The sequence below is a fragment of the Medicago sativa genome, chromosome 4 (assembly GCF_051527215.1).
Source record: "Medicago sativa cultivar Bolivia chromosome 4, Bolivia_mono, whole genome shotgun sequence".
NCBI classification, from domain to species: domain Eukaryota; kingdom Viridiplantae; phylum Streptophyta; class Magnoliopsida; order Fabales; family Fabaceae; genus Medicago; species Medicago sativa.
Window position 1 is genome coordinate 7,894,137 of NC_140752.1, and position 20,023 is coordinate 7,914,159.

The window sequence follows — 20,023 nt, forward strand, 5'->3', positions numbered from 1 at the left end:
TTTGTTGAAAAACATTGTATCCCGCCAGACACAGTGGCGGGACCGGGACAGGACATCACTAGTTAATTATGCTCAATTTGGTCAGGCTCATTGTCATCCGTGGATGAGCCTCGGGAAGAATTAACAACTTCTTCATCAAATTTATGTCAAAACATCATTTTAAAATATGATACAATTTAGATAGACTAACAAAAGTTTTATAAAAAATAATTATATAAATGTAAAGAGGAATCAATCGATTTTTTCATTAATATATAATTATAATGATCAGAATGTTCGTAATACTCCTCACGTTAGAATATCAACAGTAACATCATTTAAACAAGTTTTGATTCTATGTGTTGGTCAACAATTCAAAAACATATTTAATAAATTATCGTCAAATGTTAACTTGTCAAGTCTGTTCTTCGTCACTACTATCATCCATAAAAGTACATTATTTCTAAGAGGAATGATATTTTGACAACCAATTTTCAACAACTTTTGTGACAACTCTCTTTCATACTCTCATTATACTTTTATTCTATCTCTTCCTTTTTCTCTCTCTATTGTTATTGTCCAATAACAATGGAGGAAAAATGTTGTCTCTAAAAAGTTGTTGAACATTGAATGTCAAAATATCATTCCTCTATTTCTAAGTCTCATACATCAAGAGACAAATTTGTCGGTTCAAAAAGTTCAACATCATCTTAAAGTCGATCATGTACATCTCCACTTATGTGTGACAACCTTGTGTCACCTTTTTAAACCTTCTTATTTCTTAGGATAAGTGTTGTGAATTCGGATCAACACTCATACAAATACTTTGATGCGTGAAGCAAAATTAGAGCAACCAAAACCAAAGTGATTAAACTAGCACAAACAATAAAACAAGATAAAAGGGAAGAATAAATACACAATGATATTTGTTCACTCAATTTGATCCAAATTTGACATACGTCTGGAGGAGAGAGATCTCTCGAATTTACTATCAAAGAGTTTCTTGCAAAGAGATACAAGATTTACAAAAAATTAGTCTTCAACAAGTTCTCTAAGAACAAACCTTAATATCTACCCTTTTCTCAAATCTTTTCATCTGGTCAAGAGACTCAATGATTTATCTCAAAAGTGTTTCCAATGTGTTTACCAACCCTAGTTTCTATCCCAAAAGAAACCAACACTTAACCTTTGATTTTCTAAGGGTTCTTTCTTTTGGTAAACCATAGTTTGTCTCACTTTCACCTCTTGCTTAAAATTAAAAGAAGCTATATATATATAGTCCTTGCTTTCCTCCTCCCAACAAGACACCACCGAAGCATCCACATAGCCCTCTAAGGCAAATGAAAATTGATTAGAATCATCATTGCCCCTAACTCAGGATAATCCTTCTTTAAGTGACTAGTCTTGTGACATTTGAAGCACTTGTACTTCGACTTGCCCCCAAACTTTGAGTTTTCAGGATGTCCTTTATTCCCGCCTCTTCCTCTTGAGACTCAAGCCTTCACCTCTATCATCAAAATTTAAATCCTTTGACTTGGTTAACTTCTTGGTTCTTAACGCCGTTTGGACTTCCTCTAAGGCGACAATGGTTTCTTTACCATAAACATGGTATCCTTGAAGTGATCAAAGGATCTGGGTAATGCACAAAACAAGAGTAGAGTTTTGTCTTTATCCTCAATTTTCACCAAATCATCAATAATTTTGTTTAAATCCGTCAATTGTTCTGTGATGGTTTTTGACTCCACCATCCTAAATGGGTAGTTTTTTTTTTTAAGAATTGCCTATGAGCCAATGACTTGGTCATTTACAATGACTTGGTCATTTACAATGACTCCAACCTTGTCCACATTGTCGTTGTGGTTGTCTCATTCATGACTTATCTCAAAACTTTATCTATGAGGCACAAGATAATGACACTCATGACCTTGTCCATCATCTCGATCTTATGTGCTTGTGACATGGTAGCCGACAACGCAGTCTCACCCTTCAGTGCCTCTGCACACCTTTGTTAAATCAAGACTACATCATTCTCGACCTTCCACAAACCGAAAATTGTTGGTCTTCGTTAAATTCCTTGATATCTTCACTTTGATGTGTGAAGCGAAATTAGCAACAACCAAGGTGATTAAACAAGCACAAACAATAAAATAAGATAAAGTAGTAGAAGAAGACAACGATATTCGTTCATCTAATTCAGCCCAAATTTAACCTATGTCTGGAGGTGAGATCTCTTCAATTCACTATACGTGTTTCCCAAGTGTTTACCTACGCTATTTTCTAACCTAAAATGAACCAACCCTTAACCTTTGATTTCCTAAGGATCTCCTCTTCTGATAAATTATATTTTGCCTCAGTTTCACCTCTTGCTTAAAAATAAAAGAAGTACTTTATATATAACTTTGATCTCCTTCTTTCTATTCAATTCTAAACGATGCAGAGCTTCTTAAATATCTATATTTTCAACCAACACAAATATATACGAGCACAAACGGTATATAATCGCATGTATATGTAAAATTACTCAAATGGTTTCCATAAAATATTTAAAAAAAAATAAAAATTCTAATATTTTTATGAACGTATACATATCTAAGTATTCATAACATTCTACTCTCCTTACCTCAGTCAGTCAATGTTGATTATTATAAATCCAAAAGTCTATTCTCCAAATTCCCAAAAAGACGAATTAATCACACATTTTCACTGTGTGTGAATTTCATTTTTCATTGGTGAAAACAAGCCATGGAATCAAAACACTGTCTCTCACACAGGAAACATATCTCTCTACATTGTCATTTAAAATCTCTTCATTTCCATCACAACACATTTCATCTTACACACATCCATCCCTTTCACTGCTTCTAGCTTTTCTTCATTATTTCTCAAACACCTCTTCACTGTTACTTACTTGCATCAATCCTAATTCTCTCATTGATGGCTCCACCTGCTAGATCCTATCATCTACATGGACTCAAACTTGCAACAATAATCACTGTGCTTTTCATCTTTTTCTTCTGCATGCTATTTTCCAAATCAGGTAATTAAAAAGCTACCACCAACCTCATACCTATTCAAGCTAAACAAAACTGTTTCAATTTTCTGTTGAGAATTATTTCTAGAAATCCAAATAGTTATTTTCATTCATAGTTTTGACATCATTCATTTCTTTTGTTTGGTTTCTCTATCCTCTGTTTTAAAATCTAAACTTTTCTTTCTTATTATTCTTCAATTATTAATTGTCAACTCATTAATTCTAAAAAAAAAATAAAATAATTGTCAACTCCTATTTTGGTTTGTATATACTAAAAAGAAATTGAATTAGTGAATAAAACACATAAAATTTGTCTTTAAGTCTGTTTGAATCGTCTTATTTTTTAGCTTATGAAAAACAACCTATGCAGATAAATAAACTTTTATTTTATTTTATAAGATCTCACAAACGAAAATTGTATCTTCATACGTTGATTTTTCATAAACTACATTGACAAATATGATCTCACAAACGAAAATTGTATCTTCATACGTTGATTTTTCATAAACTACATTGACAAATATAATACATAAAAATTTATTTACTTGCATAAGCTCAAAAATAAGTCAATCCAAACAGGTCCTAGGTCAATAAGTGACACATGTTGAAAAAAAAAACTCTAAAATAAATGATGGTTTCAACTTTTAATGTAATTTTAATTATTTATTTTCTTGAGCAAGTATATCATCTTGTTTTTAATGTGTGTGAAATGGTAGAATGAGAAAATTATTCTAAAATATTGAAAGTATTTAATAGCATTATGATCTTAAATCTTTCTTCTCATGTATATGCTAAATGTGTATATGCTTGAGCAGGTGGATCATTGGTGTTGGAGAGAAATGATAGCTTGGAAGACAGGAAAATGGTGATAGGGTCAAAGCCTCCTGCTTGTTTAAATAAGTGCATGAATTGTAGGCCTTGTATAGCAACTTTGGTTGTTTCACAAAAAAGAAAGAGTTACAAAGTGTTATCTCGTGGGGATGATAATGATACTTATTACCTTCTAGCATGGAAATGTAGATGTGGGAATAAGGTGTTTCAACCTTAATTGATTATTTTCTAGCAGCAACATTTGTCACCATAAATTATTCCTACATATATATTTAGTAGAGGGGTGATGATAAAATTGTTTTTTCAGGTCTATCCACTTTTGAGATATATATACATATTTTATTGTTGGGAAGGTTATTGTTTGAATTATTTATATTTATTGTATGGAATAATTGAAGTGTGAATTGGAATAAAAAAATTAAAGATGGTGGCAAAAATAAGTTGTTATTGTTACACATTGAATTATACTGAAGTATAATGTGTTTTTTTTTCCGAGTTCTTTTTACAATTTTCAAATGGATAAACAACTATTTTGATTCTTGAATATGTGAGATATTGCTATTATATTTTATGATCAATGTATCAAAGTTGCAAATATTCACAAATGTTCCTTTTATTTATAATTTTTTTTTACTAACTTGACTAACGAAAAACACACTTAAAAACTAAAGTAATTAACACGAGAATAAAAATGACTAACTAAAAAGATATTTGAAGTTTCGAAACATTCACAAACTATAATGATAGCGTCTCACACATTCATAAATTAAAATAGTGGTTTACTCTAATATAAATGAACAAGTTTGAGTCTGATGAAATGTACAATATTTTTAAAATCTAACCAAACTTAGGAGAAGGTCATATCTCGATCTTGTCCACATTGTTGAAGAAAATAGTTCATGTGCTAGAGTTGAGAGTTAAGTTTAGAATAGAAGGGCAGCAGGGTTTGTAAAACATCGATTAATATATGATACTCCTTTTTTGTTTTTGTTTAAGTAGTCTAGTGACTATAGATTCACCTCTAAAAATGAATAAGTGAGGTATCCGAAGTTTGAAACCTGACATATTATGCAATGCGCCCCTACTAACATATGACACTCCCTTCCATAAGTAAGTGATCTATTTATGAAAAAATATTGTCTCCAAAATGAATTTTACCCTCTTATTAGAAAATATATACAATACATACAACTATATATCTATGGTCATTGTGATTACACTAATACATAATAAAAGATAATTTAGTAAAAATAACGTTCTCTCTCATCATAGAATGAAGGGAGTATATTTTTAATCTTCAAAGTGACAATCTACTTGTAGTAGCAACGATTGACTCAATGGGTAAAAAATTGACTCAAATTTACCTAAACTTTTTATTTGAAAAAAAAAAAAACTTGCACCGCTGTTTTATTTCTAGCAAATATGTTTTTTTTGAATCGGATTTCTAGCAAATATGTGTTTTGCATTGTGTTCTTGAAAACTGTTTTTTTTAATAATAGTCTTAAAAGTAAATTAAAAAATAGTTAATATATAGGTTTTTGTGAGAGGATATATAATATTACTATTAACGTCAAATTCATACTTTTATTTGGTAATTAAAAATATTAAAATAAGTTTTGAGAAATTTTAGATTAGGCGTCCTTCATGTGTTTGGTATAGTCGTATGTTTGATCTAGTTGAGAGTTGAGGCTAGGGGGAGATGCTTGTAAATGACAGCATCGATTGTTTGTTTGAAAGGAGTAGGTGGGGAAGTGTTGAGATATTACATAACATTTCTTTGCGGGTTGGTGTGGACAATAAAGGGAGCTGACATCTTGCATCAGACAAAGATTACACTATTTCTGATGTGTGTAATATGTTGACTACAATGGAGCATAGTAGCATACCGTTCGGGCTGAACATAATGATATTATTTAGACCAAAACATGATCGTCAAAAGTATGTATTTTTGCTTGACATTTATTAAGGTATCAAATTCCTATAAAAGATCATCTGTTTTTAGGCTGCAAACTGTTTTGGAAGCATTTGATTCTTAGTAAGGCATTGAATTGGCTACAAATTCACTTGGTGAACCTGTTACATCAATTTGATCAACATTTGCATTTTGATATTTGTCTATGAGGCTTATTAAAAAAAAAATCGCTCTTCTTTACATATTATTTAGCTAGCTTTTGTACAAGTTATTTGGAAGGAAAGAAATTGCTGCAAATTTTTGACTAAAGTAAGTGGCGATATCTCATTTGTTCGATAAATTAAAGTTGTTATCATTTTGATGGTCAAGTAAAATACTCAAATTTAGCTTTTGTTCTTCATCAACGGAGTCTTAATCATATTAGAGAAATTCTTACATGAACTCTCATTCTTACACCCAACCAATTAAAATCAAACATCTCATTAAAATAATTAAAATAATAAAAATAATTAATATCATAATTTTTAATATTTCTCTCTCCTTTTTCCACTTTCTTTAACCAACAAAAACCACCCACCACCATTTATTGTTTCCATTTCCTTAAAATCACATTTTTTTTAAAGTTAATAACATGTGTCATATTTTTATTGGTTGGGTGTAAGAATAATCTCTTAGGTAAGAGTTCATGCAAGAATATATCATCATATTATGTATTTGGATTTTGGAGCTTAGCTTGTTACCTATGTCAGTCCTTTTATGTTTGCTATGGTTTTGTAATTAATTTGTTGCACTCTTGACTTCTATGCTTTGCCCTCCTTGAGCTAGGTAGAATTCTTTGTTTGTGCAATATATTCCATTTAGGTTTATGTAAATTACAAAATAATAACATTTATGTTACAATTTATTCATATATATCATAGGTAAGAAACTTTATTTGATTCTCTATGAAATTCAAAGATACACGTACACACACAAGTTATTAATATCATAGGTTCACAAGCCACAAACTTTACAAATCCATCTCAAGTTCACAATTTCATCACACTCTCATAGAATCAATCCTATCACTCTACATTCACTTGCTTAACATCTTTTTTAGGCTTCTCACTCCTAGGAATAGTAACACTTAAGACACCATCCTTCAATTCAGCCTTAATTTCATCAACCTTAGCATCATCAGGCAAAACCAAACTTGTATTATAGTAACCATAACTACTTGATGAAAAATACTCATTATCATCATCATCCCCTCCTTCTTCTTTCTCTTCCTTGTGTTCTCCCTTTATTGTTAACACTCCATCACCAATTGTTATGTTCACATTCTCTTTAGGGATCCCTGGCATGTCATATTTCAGTTTATAGTGGTTGTCACTTTCTTTTACACGTCCACTTAATGACCATGGTGTCAAATTCATGTTGTTAAATAGCTTGTTGATGTTCTCAGTTGCTTGCATTAGGGCATTTCCAAGACCTGATGGAAATAACTCTGAAAAATTTACACAAAAAATATAATGTAAGGTTGTGTTTCATGTACTCTTCAGTGGGACCATGGTTTCATGGTTTCAATTCAAATAATGCAAACACCAAAATGACCATGGTTTCAACTCAAATATTTTAGAATTCAATAATCAATGTAAATTAATTCCTTTGACTACGTTTGTTTGACAATGTTTTAATGTTAGTGACACAAATTGTCATGGATCGTGTGTAACCTTGAATTGAAACATTGTCAAGCAAATATACCATCGGGAAAATTTATCTTATTCTAAAATTTTATGATAAGATTAGTTACTCCTAATTGTCAAAGGAAACATATGGTAAGAAGAAAATAAAGCTACCAATTGTCAAAGAATTAGGTTTTCGATGTTTGTTTTATTGAGTAGCGGAATTTGATTTCAAAAAACATTGTTTGAAAGATTTGAAGTTGATTTCCTTTAGCCTTGGAATTCAAATTTGACCCTCCTTTTCTTTTTCTTTTTTCATTTTCAAAGAGAATTCGAGATTTGTATCTTTGCACCAAATGTTTCTACAGTCTTTAATCATATTTGTTGTACTTAATTTGACCTGCTTTTCTATCTCTAGCATAAAAGTTAAAATGAGATTACACAAGAAAACAAAGAGCCAATGGTTGAATCCAATGATTAATCAACTTTAGTTAAAGTTTAATCTATATAAAATAGGTAAGTATTCAAAAATTACCCTAACTCGATCCCCGACCAAAACAATGTTTGTTGTTTATCTCTCAACCAAACTCTAAATTATGAACATCATTTTCTCAAAGAATCAAATGATTAAGACAAATATATATATATATATATATATATATATATATATATATATATATATATATATATATATAAAAGAAAAAAATAGAAAGAGGGAGAAAAATACCAAAAGGAGCAGGAAGGAAGTCACGATCAACATTTCTAGAAAGCCATCTTCTACCTCTTCTCCTTGGGAACAACTTTGACTTCTTATCATTATTACCTTCTGAGACAGCTACTTCACTTCCTTCAGATTTTCCCTTATCACCAACTGCAGTTGTTGCAAACCTTGCAACCAATTCATTATTATTACTCAACCTGTTTTGCTTCTGCAAGGACCCTCCTGATAATACCCTTTGTTGTAAATTTCTCAATGCCAAACGTGCCAAAGCCATTGATCCTTAAGTACTTTTGTTTACCTTGATCTTATCTTTGAAGCACTTTTTTATTTTTATTTTGTTTTTTTTGTTATTTGCTTATGATAATTATAGGAGTTTAGGCAGCTTAAATAAGGATGTGTTGCATATGTTGATTTGATGTTGGTAACTTTTCTTTGGATGTTTGGAGAAGTATCCAACAGATTCCAGAGGAGAACACTTCGAGAGAGGTAAAGAACAATACACGAAGCTTTGAGCATCTTCTAAACATTTTTTTCTCTCTTTTGTGGTGGGTCTCGTTCTGGTCTTTTTGAATAATTTACCTTAATACCTCAAATAAAATTCCAACTTATATAATTACGTTAAAAAATAATTAAATATGTATGGTATAGTGTAAACAAATTACTTGTTTGTATCACATATTACCGTGGATATGTTTCTTGTTAAATGGTAATTTAATCACATTTTTTAATAGAATGTTTAGAATTTTTTAAAATGGATATTCTTAGTTAAAAACGAAACACAGAACCAATTATAATCCATGATGTCGAAATATCTTCAATCTTTTAGGTATATAACGGTATAGCTTTAATAATCTCTAACTATTTCTTCAAGGCAATTATACCATTATTTAATGGTTTATATATTGCCAAATATATTTGATATACAAATATATGATCTTACTAACCACCCAAGTAGAAATTCCTGAATTTAGTCATGATTATAACTAATGTATCATAGTATCTCACTGCACAATAGTAATTGATAAAAATTGAAGGAAGACCATTTCATTACAGAATATACTCATGTATATCCATGAAGCATAATCTAATTTAAATATACCCAAGTCAGATAGTCATATAGCCATTTGACCACTCTTCATATCATTTGAGATAAGCAATTCCAGCAAGTTGCCAGTGGATTTTAAAATGCCATGTTTGAAGAAAATATGAAACTAAGTCAGAAATGGTGAACTATTTGACCATTTCCCTACATAATTTTAGTCAAATTTAACCCAAAAATGCATAGCAAATGGAAGTGCAGTATGCAGTCAACAAAGGGAGATTTTCAAAACTTGCCTCTTGTGGATACCAGAGAGAAACCAGGACAATCAATTAAATAAAGTATAATACAATTATCTTAAAGCCTGCAGAGAGAAATTACACTCTTTTGGCATGTAAAAATTGATATACAAACTGCAACATATTCATTCCCCTTCCCCCTGTTCCTACAGAAGCAAGAACTACAATTATTTCATGGATCAAACAAACCAAACGGCACATCCTCAACCTTCAACGGCTCAGTCATACAGGCCATCCTGTTCCCAAATGTCCACAAGAAAATCTACCATTTCCTATTAATCAGTTTTGATAGGAGGACATCATCAGATCATCATTTTTCAATCAAAATTGCATAAATGGTTGTTCAGAAGTAAATAGACATCCATTTAGTCTCTTAAGTTATTACTCACTCTCCAATTTAGTCCCTAAAGTATATGAAAACTTATCATGTTAGTCCCGAACATTTCAGGAAATACTTATCATATTTATATACTTTAGATCCTAAATTGGAGAGAGTGATTCTTTAGACACTAAACTGATGGTTTATTCTTCAGAAGTTGATGCTTACAGCGAGAGGGATAGGCTGACGGAATGGTTTGTTGCTTGTCAGTAAACTTTCATATGTTGCGTTCCAACTGCAAAGCCAAAAAAATTTGGCAAGGCACTGAAAATAAGTTCTGACAAGATAGACACAATTTCATAATTACTGACGTAAATAAAGCCTATCTGCCTCATGCAGACATCTTATAATTGACCAATTTAAATACTTAGTTTCACAACACGCGTACCAAGTTAAAATCACTTATAGAAGATAACTTACGGAAAATGTAAAACAGCCTAACCACAATGTCTTTGGTACACAATTCAGACATGAAAAAGAAAGTAATAAAAGCTTACAGAAATATGGATTTGAAGTAATCCCAACACAAACAAAATTACAGAAATAAGAAGGTTCCAATAGAATTAATCCAACGGCAAGGATGTTATTCACCTTAATTTAGGCTCTCGTAATTGTTGCGTTCGATTCTCAGGCTTTTTATTTCCAACCCAACGCTGCCGAGTCTGATTCCATAGAATTAGACCTGTAGCCAAAAATATTTTCATGGATAAACTTGAAAGTAAGATGACTAATGGTCATTATATAGGTACATAGACAATCAACAGTATATAAATAAGAGAACAAAATGCAAAACTGGCCAACAATTTACATGAAACTTAGTATGTAATACAAAGATTACAAACATGGGATCAAATAGAAGATTCAGCAGACAAAAGCACATGAATAGGAAAAGAAGTGACAATTAGCCACATTTCACAAATGATTGTGTAGCCCAAAAGGAAAGTACATGAAGAACAGTAATAGTCAAACCTTCAAAAGATATCATTTGATATTTCAATATAAACTAAACTGAATCATTACACGACACCATGTTGCTCAAACCATTTCATATATGAGCACCAACATGCATCCGATATATCTTGCTACCCGTGCTCTAAGGGAACATGTTAATGAAGCTAAAAGTAGCATTTTTCTAATGTCGTTAGGCTGCAGTTATTGTGTGATTAGGCAGCAGTTATTATATTAGGCAGTTTTTGAATAAATAGGGAAATAGAAGAAAAAGTCAGTATGCATTTATTTTGGGGACTAAATATTGATCGGGAGAGACCCAAGACTCTCAAATTTCTTGGGAACCCATCGTAATTAAATGCATTTTCGTTTTTCTCATTCTGTGTTTCTATCAGATGGTCCCCCCCCCCCCCCCCATAAGGGTGTGTTAGGGAGGGAGGTTTAGGAGAGGCTAATGGCTAGCATCTCCTTAATGTTATCATCGTTTACAACACTCCCACCCCCAAATGAACACATTATGTATTAAAGGGAGCATAGTTTTTTATTTTTCAAATTTCAGAATATATTACAAAAGAAAACAATATCAAAGTACGAAATGCTTGTTTAGTAAATTATCCGCACAACAAAAGCAATGAAGTATACCATGATTTACAAATTCAGAGGGGTTGTTGGAAGAACTGGCATGGGCAACCACAGCTTGATTAGTTAGACTTGTTGAAGATATACTCCCTTGTGATTGAACAGCACTGTTGTCCATATCATGCGTGCTTGTGGTCCAGAAATCTTCTGATGTACTGGGTTTATCCACTGCCTTACCTTGTTTTGTCAACCCTGTTGTCGGTACTTCCACAGTAACTAGTGCCGGCCTTTTATAGCATCCAACACAACCACTGCTCTGTTACAAATCACATTAATTTCTGTTATGCACCACGTCATAATTATAATCACATATATGTCATTTCATAAAATAACCATCATAATCCAAACACAAGTGTTGCTAAACGGTGGCTATAGCACTATACCAACTGTAGCTGAATTTGAACGGAACACACAAATTCACTATTGATCCGTGTTGTCAAATAGTCGCTATAACACTAAACCGTAGCTGAATTTGGATGAATGACAAATTCGCTACAGTTCTGCAATATTTTATTTAGTACAAAATAATGTCATATAGCAGCCATAGCGGCAATATAGCATTATCGCATAGCGGAATCTGAATGAACCACTATTTTACACGATCCGTGTTGCCAATACTACCAAACACATCAATTTCTTATCCCAAAATCGATCGGCGTAAGCTGCAATGTAGTCGCTTTAATCTTTAAATTAAAAAATCCTAACATAATTGAATGAATGTTTGGATTGACCTTTTAGGAAAACCAAAAGTGATTCGGTAAACTTAAAATTGATTTCGGTATGTTAGGAAGTTCTTAATTAGAATTGATTCTGCCATTAGAGAATTGATTCTTTAGCTTAAGATTTATAACTTTTACTTCCAAACGTGATTATTAAGCTCAAATTTATTGTGCAACTCATTTTCATTTGAGCTTATCCAAACATAAATCATTTTATATTAAACTCACTTTTAACTAAAATCAATTCTACAAAATCAATTTTTGTCAACCAAACATACACAGAGTAGAGTAAATTAATCCCATAAAAAATACACAGCTTCCTATCCTCCATTCTAATCACATCTTCAAGTAGAATCCTATTCATAATTTCCTATACAACCATTTAAATCAAGAGAAAAAGGTACAAATAATGATTATGAATCAATATAAGGGAAAACATAGAAACCCAAAAAGCTAAAAAGGAAATTAAATCAAAAAAGGCAAATAAAGTATCAAACTTTATTAAGTTACTATGACTGGATTCAGAAAACGTACCCCATATGCATGTAGTATCTGAAACACCCCCAAAATAAAAAACCCTAATTAAATTAGATCTGCCACAATCGAAATTGAAGAGAAACGAAGAAGAAGATGAAATCCAATTGCAAAGCAATCCTAAAATTGAAAAAAAAAAATAAAGATTATGAGAAAAATAAAAAAGTGAAATGAAAAGAGAGAGAAAGTGCATAAAAAAGGAACCTTTATGAGGTGAAGATTGTGTCGGTAATGAAACCGACGATAGGTTTTCTTTCTCTTCAGGTCTGATGTGAAGAGATGGGATTGCTTTTGGATTCTTCTTCTTCTTTCTTCTTCTTCTTCGATTTCTTTGTCCTCTTTCTCTCTCTCAAATGAATAAAACCAAAAAGAATAAAATATTGCAAGTAGGTAAGTATTTTAACCATCCAAATAATACTTTAATAATTTCATTTCATTTCATTTATATATTTCTATATCATTGAAAATATATTGATACCAATAATGAAATTTTCAAATGATAAAAAATTGAGTTCTTTTTGAAGAAATAACTTAGAGCCTGTTTGGTTCAGCTGAGCCTGTTTGGTTCAGCTTATTCCAAGACCAGAAACAATTCTAAAGTTTCAAAAGTGAAAAACTGGATTTTCCCAATACCAGAAGCAATTCTAAAGCCTCAAAAGTGAAAAACTGGATTTTCAATGGTGTTTGGTTTGGCTTTTCAAAATTGCTTCAATCCCCCAAAAGCAATTATCCTTGAAGCTACAAATCCTAACTTCTAGCTTTTCTAGAATCAATTCTCCAATAAATTTTATATTTTACTATTACAACCTATTATTTTCCTTTATTGCCCTTTATCAATTCTCCTTCTTTTTGTTTGTAATTTAATTTGATGAACCAAATTTAATCAAAAAACTTTTTTTTTACAAGAAAAAAAAGTTTATGGTAATCAAAAAACTTATTTTTTGAAAGTGGTAATCAAAAAAATTAACGAATATTTTTGTAACTTAAAAAAACTTTATTATTTTTGAAAGTTTATTTTTTTTGAAACTTAAAAAAAAGTTAACGAATATTTTTGTAACTTAAAAAAACTTTATTATTTTTGTAACTTACCAATAAATTTTATATTTTACTATTACAACCTATTATTTTCCTTTATTGCCCTTTATCAATTCTCCTTCTTTTTGTTTGTAATTTAATTTGATGAACCAAATTTAATCAAAAAACTTTTTTTTTACAAGAAAAAAAAGTTTATGGTAATCAAAAAACTTTTTTTTTGAAAGTGGTAATCAAAAAAATTAACGAATATTTTTGTAACTTAAAAAAACTTTATTATTTTTGAAAGTTTATTTTTTTTGAAACTTAAAAAAAAGTTAACGAATATTTTTGTAACTTAAAAAAACTTTATTATTTTTGTAACTTAAAAAAAAGTTTATGGTAATCAAAAAACTTTTTTTTTGAAAGTGGTAATAAAAAAATTAACGAATTTTTTCAAAACTTTTTTTTTGAAAGTGGTAGTCAAAAAACTTTATTATTTTTGGCAACAAACTCTAGTATTGTTTAACTTAAATATATTTTATCAAAAAATATAAAATATATGAACAAATATTTTTGTAAAAAAATATAAAATATATGAACAAATATTTTTGTAAAAAAATTTGTTTAATGATCGTATTTATTATTTTTTTAAATTAATATATAGAAAATTTTTATTTAAATTAAATAATATATCTACATTTAGTTTTGATCTACATACACATTCAACTATGTCTAAATTCTATGTCTATTTTAGTAATTATACATTCAAAAGCAATTTTGATCAAAATCATCCAAACAACATTCAGTTTGTTTAATCAATTCTACATAATTGTATCCAAACATAAATCAATTCTGTCAGAATCAATTATATTCAAAGCTGAACCAAACACACACTTAGTTACATCTTATAACATTGTTTTGATGAATGCTTAAGTTAAGTTCATGTAAGCAGCAAAAGATAAAGTTAAATTAAATTAAATTAAATTATTTTTGTATATGTTATAAGTTCTTTGTCATAAGCTATTTAGGAGAATGTAATAAGTTGTTTTTATACGTTTTCTTTTTCAAACAATCTCACAAAATGTATATCCGTAGATAAATTTAGGTAAGTCAATAAATAAGGTCATTTGACTCCTTAAACAATTGGTCACATGTTTGATTTATAACTGTTGCATACGAAGAAAATTTAGTTGAAATTGGATAATCTATCTTGTGTGTTTTACAAATTATTCGATAGAGATTAGTCATCAATAAATAATGCTCGAAACTTCGTATCAATATATAATAACAAACAAAGAATGATATTTCAAGATTAAGATTACGAAAAATTAAGACTAAGATAAGATTTTAATGCTTACAACGAAAGTTTTGAGTCCTGAAAAATTTCAAAGAATGATTAAGCATTGAAATAGTTTTTGCAAGAAGATTTTTTAGCGCAATACAATGCAAGAAGTAATTGATCACTTCTTCTGGTTCTTCTTGGCTTCTGATTCATGTGTTTTGTTTGTTACGATTTCTTCATCAACATTCAATAACTTTCACAATTACTGTTTTCAATAGAGCCAGAAAGGATAATACCATTATAATGCATTGAAGCTTGAAGAGTTTAAAAAGTAAAAAAATACTGCAGAATCTTTAAATGGTACCTACTCTTTGGTTGCAAATTGTGTGTAGAAAAGCATCTAAGCCTCTATATGTAACATACATGAACACATGGGATACATAGCATTTCATAGGATATGCCTTGTTTGTTTAGGAAAATGCTAATAAGTACATCTGAAGATATTGTTAATATAACTACAACACATTAACATGATATGACATAAGTGATAGATACTTGAGTCTCTTAATAATTTGATTCAACCTCTTAAATAAATCTCAACTACTTTAAAAGATTAATCTTCGTAGCTGTACGTAAGTGATGATAGATGTTTGAGTCTCTTAATCATTTGATTCAACCTCTTAACCGGATCTCAATTACCTTGATCTTTGTAGTTGTACATAAGTGATATCTTAGTTTAAAAAAAAATTATTGGTTGGTTTTTACACACCGGTCTTCAAGTCAAGTTTTATTCAATTATTGTGTATAAAGTCCAAATACAAAATTATTCATTAATATGATTGCCTTCTACTATCTTTATTAGCAGCTTAATTAGTACCTCTTCTGTATTCTAAATTAAAACTGTTTTTTTTATGTTTTTGATTGCATCTTGCTATATAAAAAAACCTTTATATCCTTTCTCAAGTTGTAAAAGAGTTATAACTTAAAATGCTTCTACACTTCCAAGAAAAGATACAGTGTTTTCAAACTTCACTTATTATGATTCTATTTTAAGTACTATTGCAAATGGTTTCACAAAATATATTGAATTTAGTTAATGATTATGAACCTAATTAGTTCCTTTAGTTCTGGTTGCATGGTTAAGCTACATGTGGTTATGAACTTAACATGGTTTAAAATCATTAGATCTCTATTAAACCTCAAACAAAATCACCCGAATTGCAACTGAAAATTACTCCAAAATTGACGGACACAGACGCAATAAACACATACTGCTTCAAGGATCTTTTTGATCACATTCTGCTGCCAATTTACCACACCAACACCACTCAGAAACATAGATGTATGCAACAATAAGCCAACAAACTATACTGTACCCAACCAAGCCTACCACTCCGACATCTTTATAGGGCCGTTCTTGCGCATGTGCATCAAGCTCTATGGAGTTAGGCCTCTAATTTATTTATGAGGGCCTCAAATATTTGTAGGGTGTAAGAGTATAATTGTTGGGATGTAGGATATAATTTTCTTTGGTTATATATGATAGGTAAATTGAATCAAACACTTATTATCTAATAAAAAAAGACAGATACTACTCACACCCCCAAAAAACCCAAGTTACACCTTAGAATGACTAATATACCTCCCTTTAACCACATACGTAAACTGAATTTACATTAACTACGTAAACTGAGTTTACACTAACCTCTTATACACATACGTAAACTGAATTTACATTAACTACGTAAACTGAGTTTACACGAACCTCTTATATACATACGTAAATTGAGTTTACACTAACCTCTTATATACATACGTAAACTGAATTTACACTAACCTCTCACTACGTAAAATCAAATTACTGTTAACAGAGACATATCTCATACCAAACAAAGAATAAACAAATAGAAACTCTTATAAAATGAAATTCACTAACTTTTATTAATAGAGTACAAATCAATGAAAAAGATGTTGATTCAATATTTGATCTTGGTTGCACATCTATGGTGATTTGTGGATGAAAGGGGGTGAGGGTTCAGAATGATAATGAAGGAAAGGGTTTTCACAAATTTACATAAAGAGGGCAATTTTGGTATTATTGTAAAATTTTAAATAAATTTGGGTGTAACTAGAATTATATGGGATGAGATTAGAAAGAGTCATAAAAAAGAGTAAATGAATAAGGTAGGCTCAATCTAACTCACACACATTCACAATAAAAAAAAATTGAAATCAAGATAACATTTTTTGAGAGAATAACACATGTTGTTCAAATTTCCTCTAATTTTTCTTATTGAGAATCCATTTTTAATATTAGAGCTGGATGTGAGAATTTAAATTAAAAATTGAAGTAAATAATTAACAGCTAACCAATTGTAATATTGGGGATAATACTCACGCACACAAAGACAATATGGATTGAGAGAGGGTAACATAAGAGAATAGAATTGAGAATGAAATTGCCCAGAGACTTGTTATTCTAATCACTAAGAGTGTGTTTGAATGAAGTAATTGAATTTTTTTGAAGAATTTAGAATTCTAGGCAATTAAAATGATTCAATTAAATTGTTTTCATTTCTAAATATTTTTGTTTGGATGAAGTAATAAAAATTTGATTTCTAGGCAATTAAATTGTTTTCATTTCTAGAGACTTTGTAAATTTTAATTTTTTGGGTCAAATTTGAAAATAGAAATTAGGGGTCAATTTGCAAATTTCAAAAATTTTGAGGGGTTAAATTATAATTTTGGGAAATTTTGAGGGGTCAATTTGCAATTTTTTGAAACTTTATTGGGGTCAATTTGAAATTTTTGAAAAATTTGAGGACCAAAATGCAAAATTTAAAAAATTATAACAATGAAAAAATGTGAAATTCTTAGCTTTTAGGTGTCATTTGAAATTCTCTAAATTTAAATTGCACAAAATACTTCATAAATTTCAATCATTTTGAAAATTCTTCAAATTATGATCCAAACAATGAAATTCACATCAAAGTATTTGAATTCCCTCAAAACATTATATTAGCTCAAAACATTCTTCCATCCAAACACACTCTAAAGCTTTGTCCGGGAGTTTGAAGAGGAGGGGAGGGTTTTAGAAAAACCTAAGGGTACAACATTCAACATATTCCTCATCTCCTTAAAACTTGTGAAGTCACCGTGTATAAAACTGATATTTGTCCTAGAATTCTTCTCTCTTCACCGAGTATGTGTAGAACACGTTGTCGTTCAATTTCTCTCTTCACTTGATATAAATAAGTCTCATTGTCATCCGTCTCTCTACACTTGATATGTATAAATCTCATTGTCGTATCTCTACACTTGGTATGTGTAGATATCTATCTGTCGTTTTTCTTCACCTGATATGTGTTGATTTATTAGTTTGTCTAGAACTGTTAACTTATTACTTCGTCTCCTTGACTCCAAATTATGTTCCAGTAGTTGAGATTCGTAATTTTGCTCTATTCAAATTATAGAGCGGCATGTAGTAGGGGATCAACATTCCTATAGATATGAAAGCAATGCAAAAGTTTCTTTAAATTTGATTGTATCTCGCCACCAATATTGGATTGGTTCAAGTCGTAAAGGATTTAGACCCCCTTAAGTAAGTGGTCTTTGGTTCAATGTCTGACTCTAACGTAGGGAGAAAATTCGGTTGAGAGGGGAGAATCTACCTTATTAATTCCCACTCCGTTCTAACATATAACATGATAACTCAAAATAAAAATTGCACCATTGATATAATATACAAAATTAGAATCTTACTATTCTCTTGTGTTATTAAAAATGAAAATTGACATAAAAACACAAACGAAACACATACATAACTTAATATGGAACACACATAAAATTGGATTCATAAGCAATTCTAGCCAGTGCCGTTAAACTGAGCCTTCAGTTTCAGAATCTGTGACACATCAAGTACAGTAGTCTCTGCAATTATGGAAGTTGATAAATTGTTGCCAAATAATAGAGTATCAAGTATTTGTGTGCTAGGATTTGAGCTACTAAAAGCAACAAAAGCAACAGCTTTTCCAACACCAGAGTTAACTACAAAATGCAATAGTCCTTCCGGAAAAACTATAAGATCACCAGGTTTAACAGTTTTCGAATAAACTTTTGTTCGTGTAATAAATCCGGCAGTAATTTGACCTTCAACAACGATAAGTAATTCAGTTGCATCATGAGTGTGCACTGGAACACGTCCATTTATACCGAAATCTGCTCTTGCTGCAGAGATACCAAGTCCGTTAAGACCTGGTAAACTAGTGACAAATGCAGGTGTTATTGCAAAATTAAAAGGGTTTATTGTGCTTCCGGGTACAAAGCCAGAGAACACAAAATCATTCACTGTTACATTTGTTTCTGACTTGCATGGATAGCCTGAAGGGGTGTTTGGGAGTAGTAAGTCTGCTACACATAAATCATCAGCATAAGAGGTATATGATGAGAGAAGAGCAAAAAAGAAAAGAATAGTGTGAATCATTCTGATCTTTACAAATTGGATATGGGATAAAGGAATGTGAAATTGGCTTGCTATTTATAATGATGTTCTAACAATATGGTGATGGAATATATAAAGCCTTAGCTTGCAGAGTTGCAATAGCTGTAAAATGTACTAGCTAGAAATCATTTCCAAAGAGAAAATGAGAGTGATGTGATAGATATGATAGTTGGCCAATGTGATAGGAGGAGAAAGATAGAGAGAAAATGAGAAAATTTTAAGAATTTAGAATTCTAGGCAATTCAAATGATTCAATTAATTGCTTTCATTTCTCAATACTTTTGTTTGGATGGAGTAACAAAAAATTTCATTGTCATCATTTTTGCACAAGTTTTATAAATTTTAATTTTTTGGTGCCAAATTTGATAATTGAAAATAGGGGTCAATTTGCAAATTTCAAAAAAATTGAGGGGTCAAATTAAATTCTTTGACAAAACTTACGGGTCAATTTGCAATTTTTTTGGAAATTATTAGGGTCAATTTGAAAATTTTGGAAAATTTGAGGACCAAAATGAAAAATTGAAAAATTAT

At 30.4% G+C, this 20,023-nt stretch overlaps 4 protein-coding genes across 7 annotated transcripts; 1 reads left to right on the top strand and 3 right to left on the bottom strand.

Annotated features, from left to right (window-relative positions):
• The first annotated feature begins 2,621 nt into the window (after positions 1 to 2,621).
• Positions 2,622 to 4,193, top strand: LOC146925961 (EPIDERMAL PATTERNING FACTOR-like protein 8). Its single transcript, XM_085758396.1, has 2 exons — positions 2,622 to 3,016; positions 3,826 to 4,193. The coding sequence occupies exons 1-2, from the start codon at positions 2,914 to 2,916 to the stop codon at positions 4,056 to 4,058; spliced, it is 336 nt and encodes a 111-aa protein (XP_085614522.1). The 5' UTR covers positions 2,622 to 2,913; the 3' UTR covers positions 4,059 to 4,193.
• Positions 4,194 to 6,663: 2,470 nt separating this feature from the next.
• Positions 6,664 to 8,497, bottom strand: LOC146925962 (HSP20-like chaperones superfamily protein). Its single transcript, XM_085758397.1, has 2 exons — positions 8,145 to 8,497; positions 6,664 to 7,239 (listed from the first exon to the last, which is right to left on the bottom strand). Exons 1-2 carry the CDS (start codon positions 8,410 to 8,412, stop codon positions 6,818 to 6,820), a joined length of 690 nt encoding a protein of 229 aa, XP_085614523.1. The 5' UTR covers positions 8,413 to 8,497; the 3' UTR covers positions 6,664 to 6,817.
• Positions 8,498 to 9,459: 962 nt separating this feature from the next.
• Positions 9,460 to 13,069, bottom strand: LOC146925963 (uncharacterized). Of its 4 annotated transcripts, none has more exons than XM_085758399.1 (6): positions 12,900 to 13,069; positions 12,696 to 12,815; positions 11,446 to 11,693; positions 10,447 to 10,537; positions 10,024 to 10,090; positions 9,460 to 9,748 (listed from the first exon to the last, which is right to left on the bottom strand). In XM_085758399.1, the coding sequence occupies exons 2-6, from the start codon at positions 12,704 to 12,706 to the stop codon at positions 9,695 to 9,697; spliced, it is 471 nt and encodes a 156-aa protein (XP_085614525.1). In that variant the 5' UTR covers positions 12,707 to 12,815; positions 12,900 to 13,069; the 3' UTR covers positions 9,460 to 9,694. The 4 variants fall into 4 exon arrangements, with proteins under 4 accessions (XP_085614525.1, XP_085614524.1, XP_085614526.1 ...); XM_085758398.1 differs by having other exon boundaries at positions 10,024 to 10,132; XM_085758400.1 differs by having other exon boundaries at positions 11,446 to 11,698.
• A 5,660-nt stretch (positions 13,070 to 18,729) lies between these two features.
• On the bottom strand, positions 18,730 to 19,542 carry LOC146925964 (auxin-binding protein ABP19b-like). The gene has a single exon (XM_085758395.1). It carries the CDS (start codon positions 19,472 to 19,474, stop codon positions 18,857 to 18,859), a length of 618 nt encoding a protein of 205 aa, XP_085614521.1. The 5' UTR covers positions 19,475 to 19,542; the 3' UTR covers positions 18,730 to 18,856.
• Between the last annotated feature and the right edge of the window lie 481 nt (positions 19,543 to 20,023).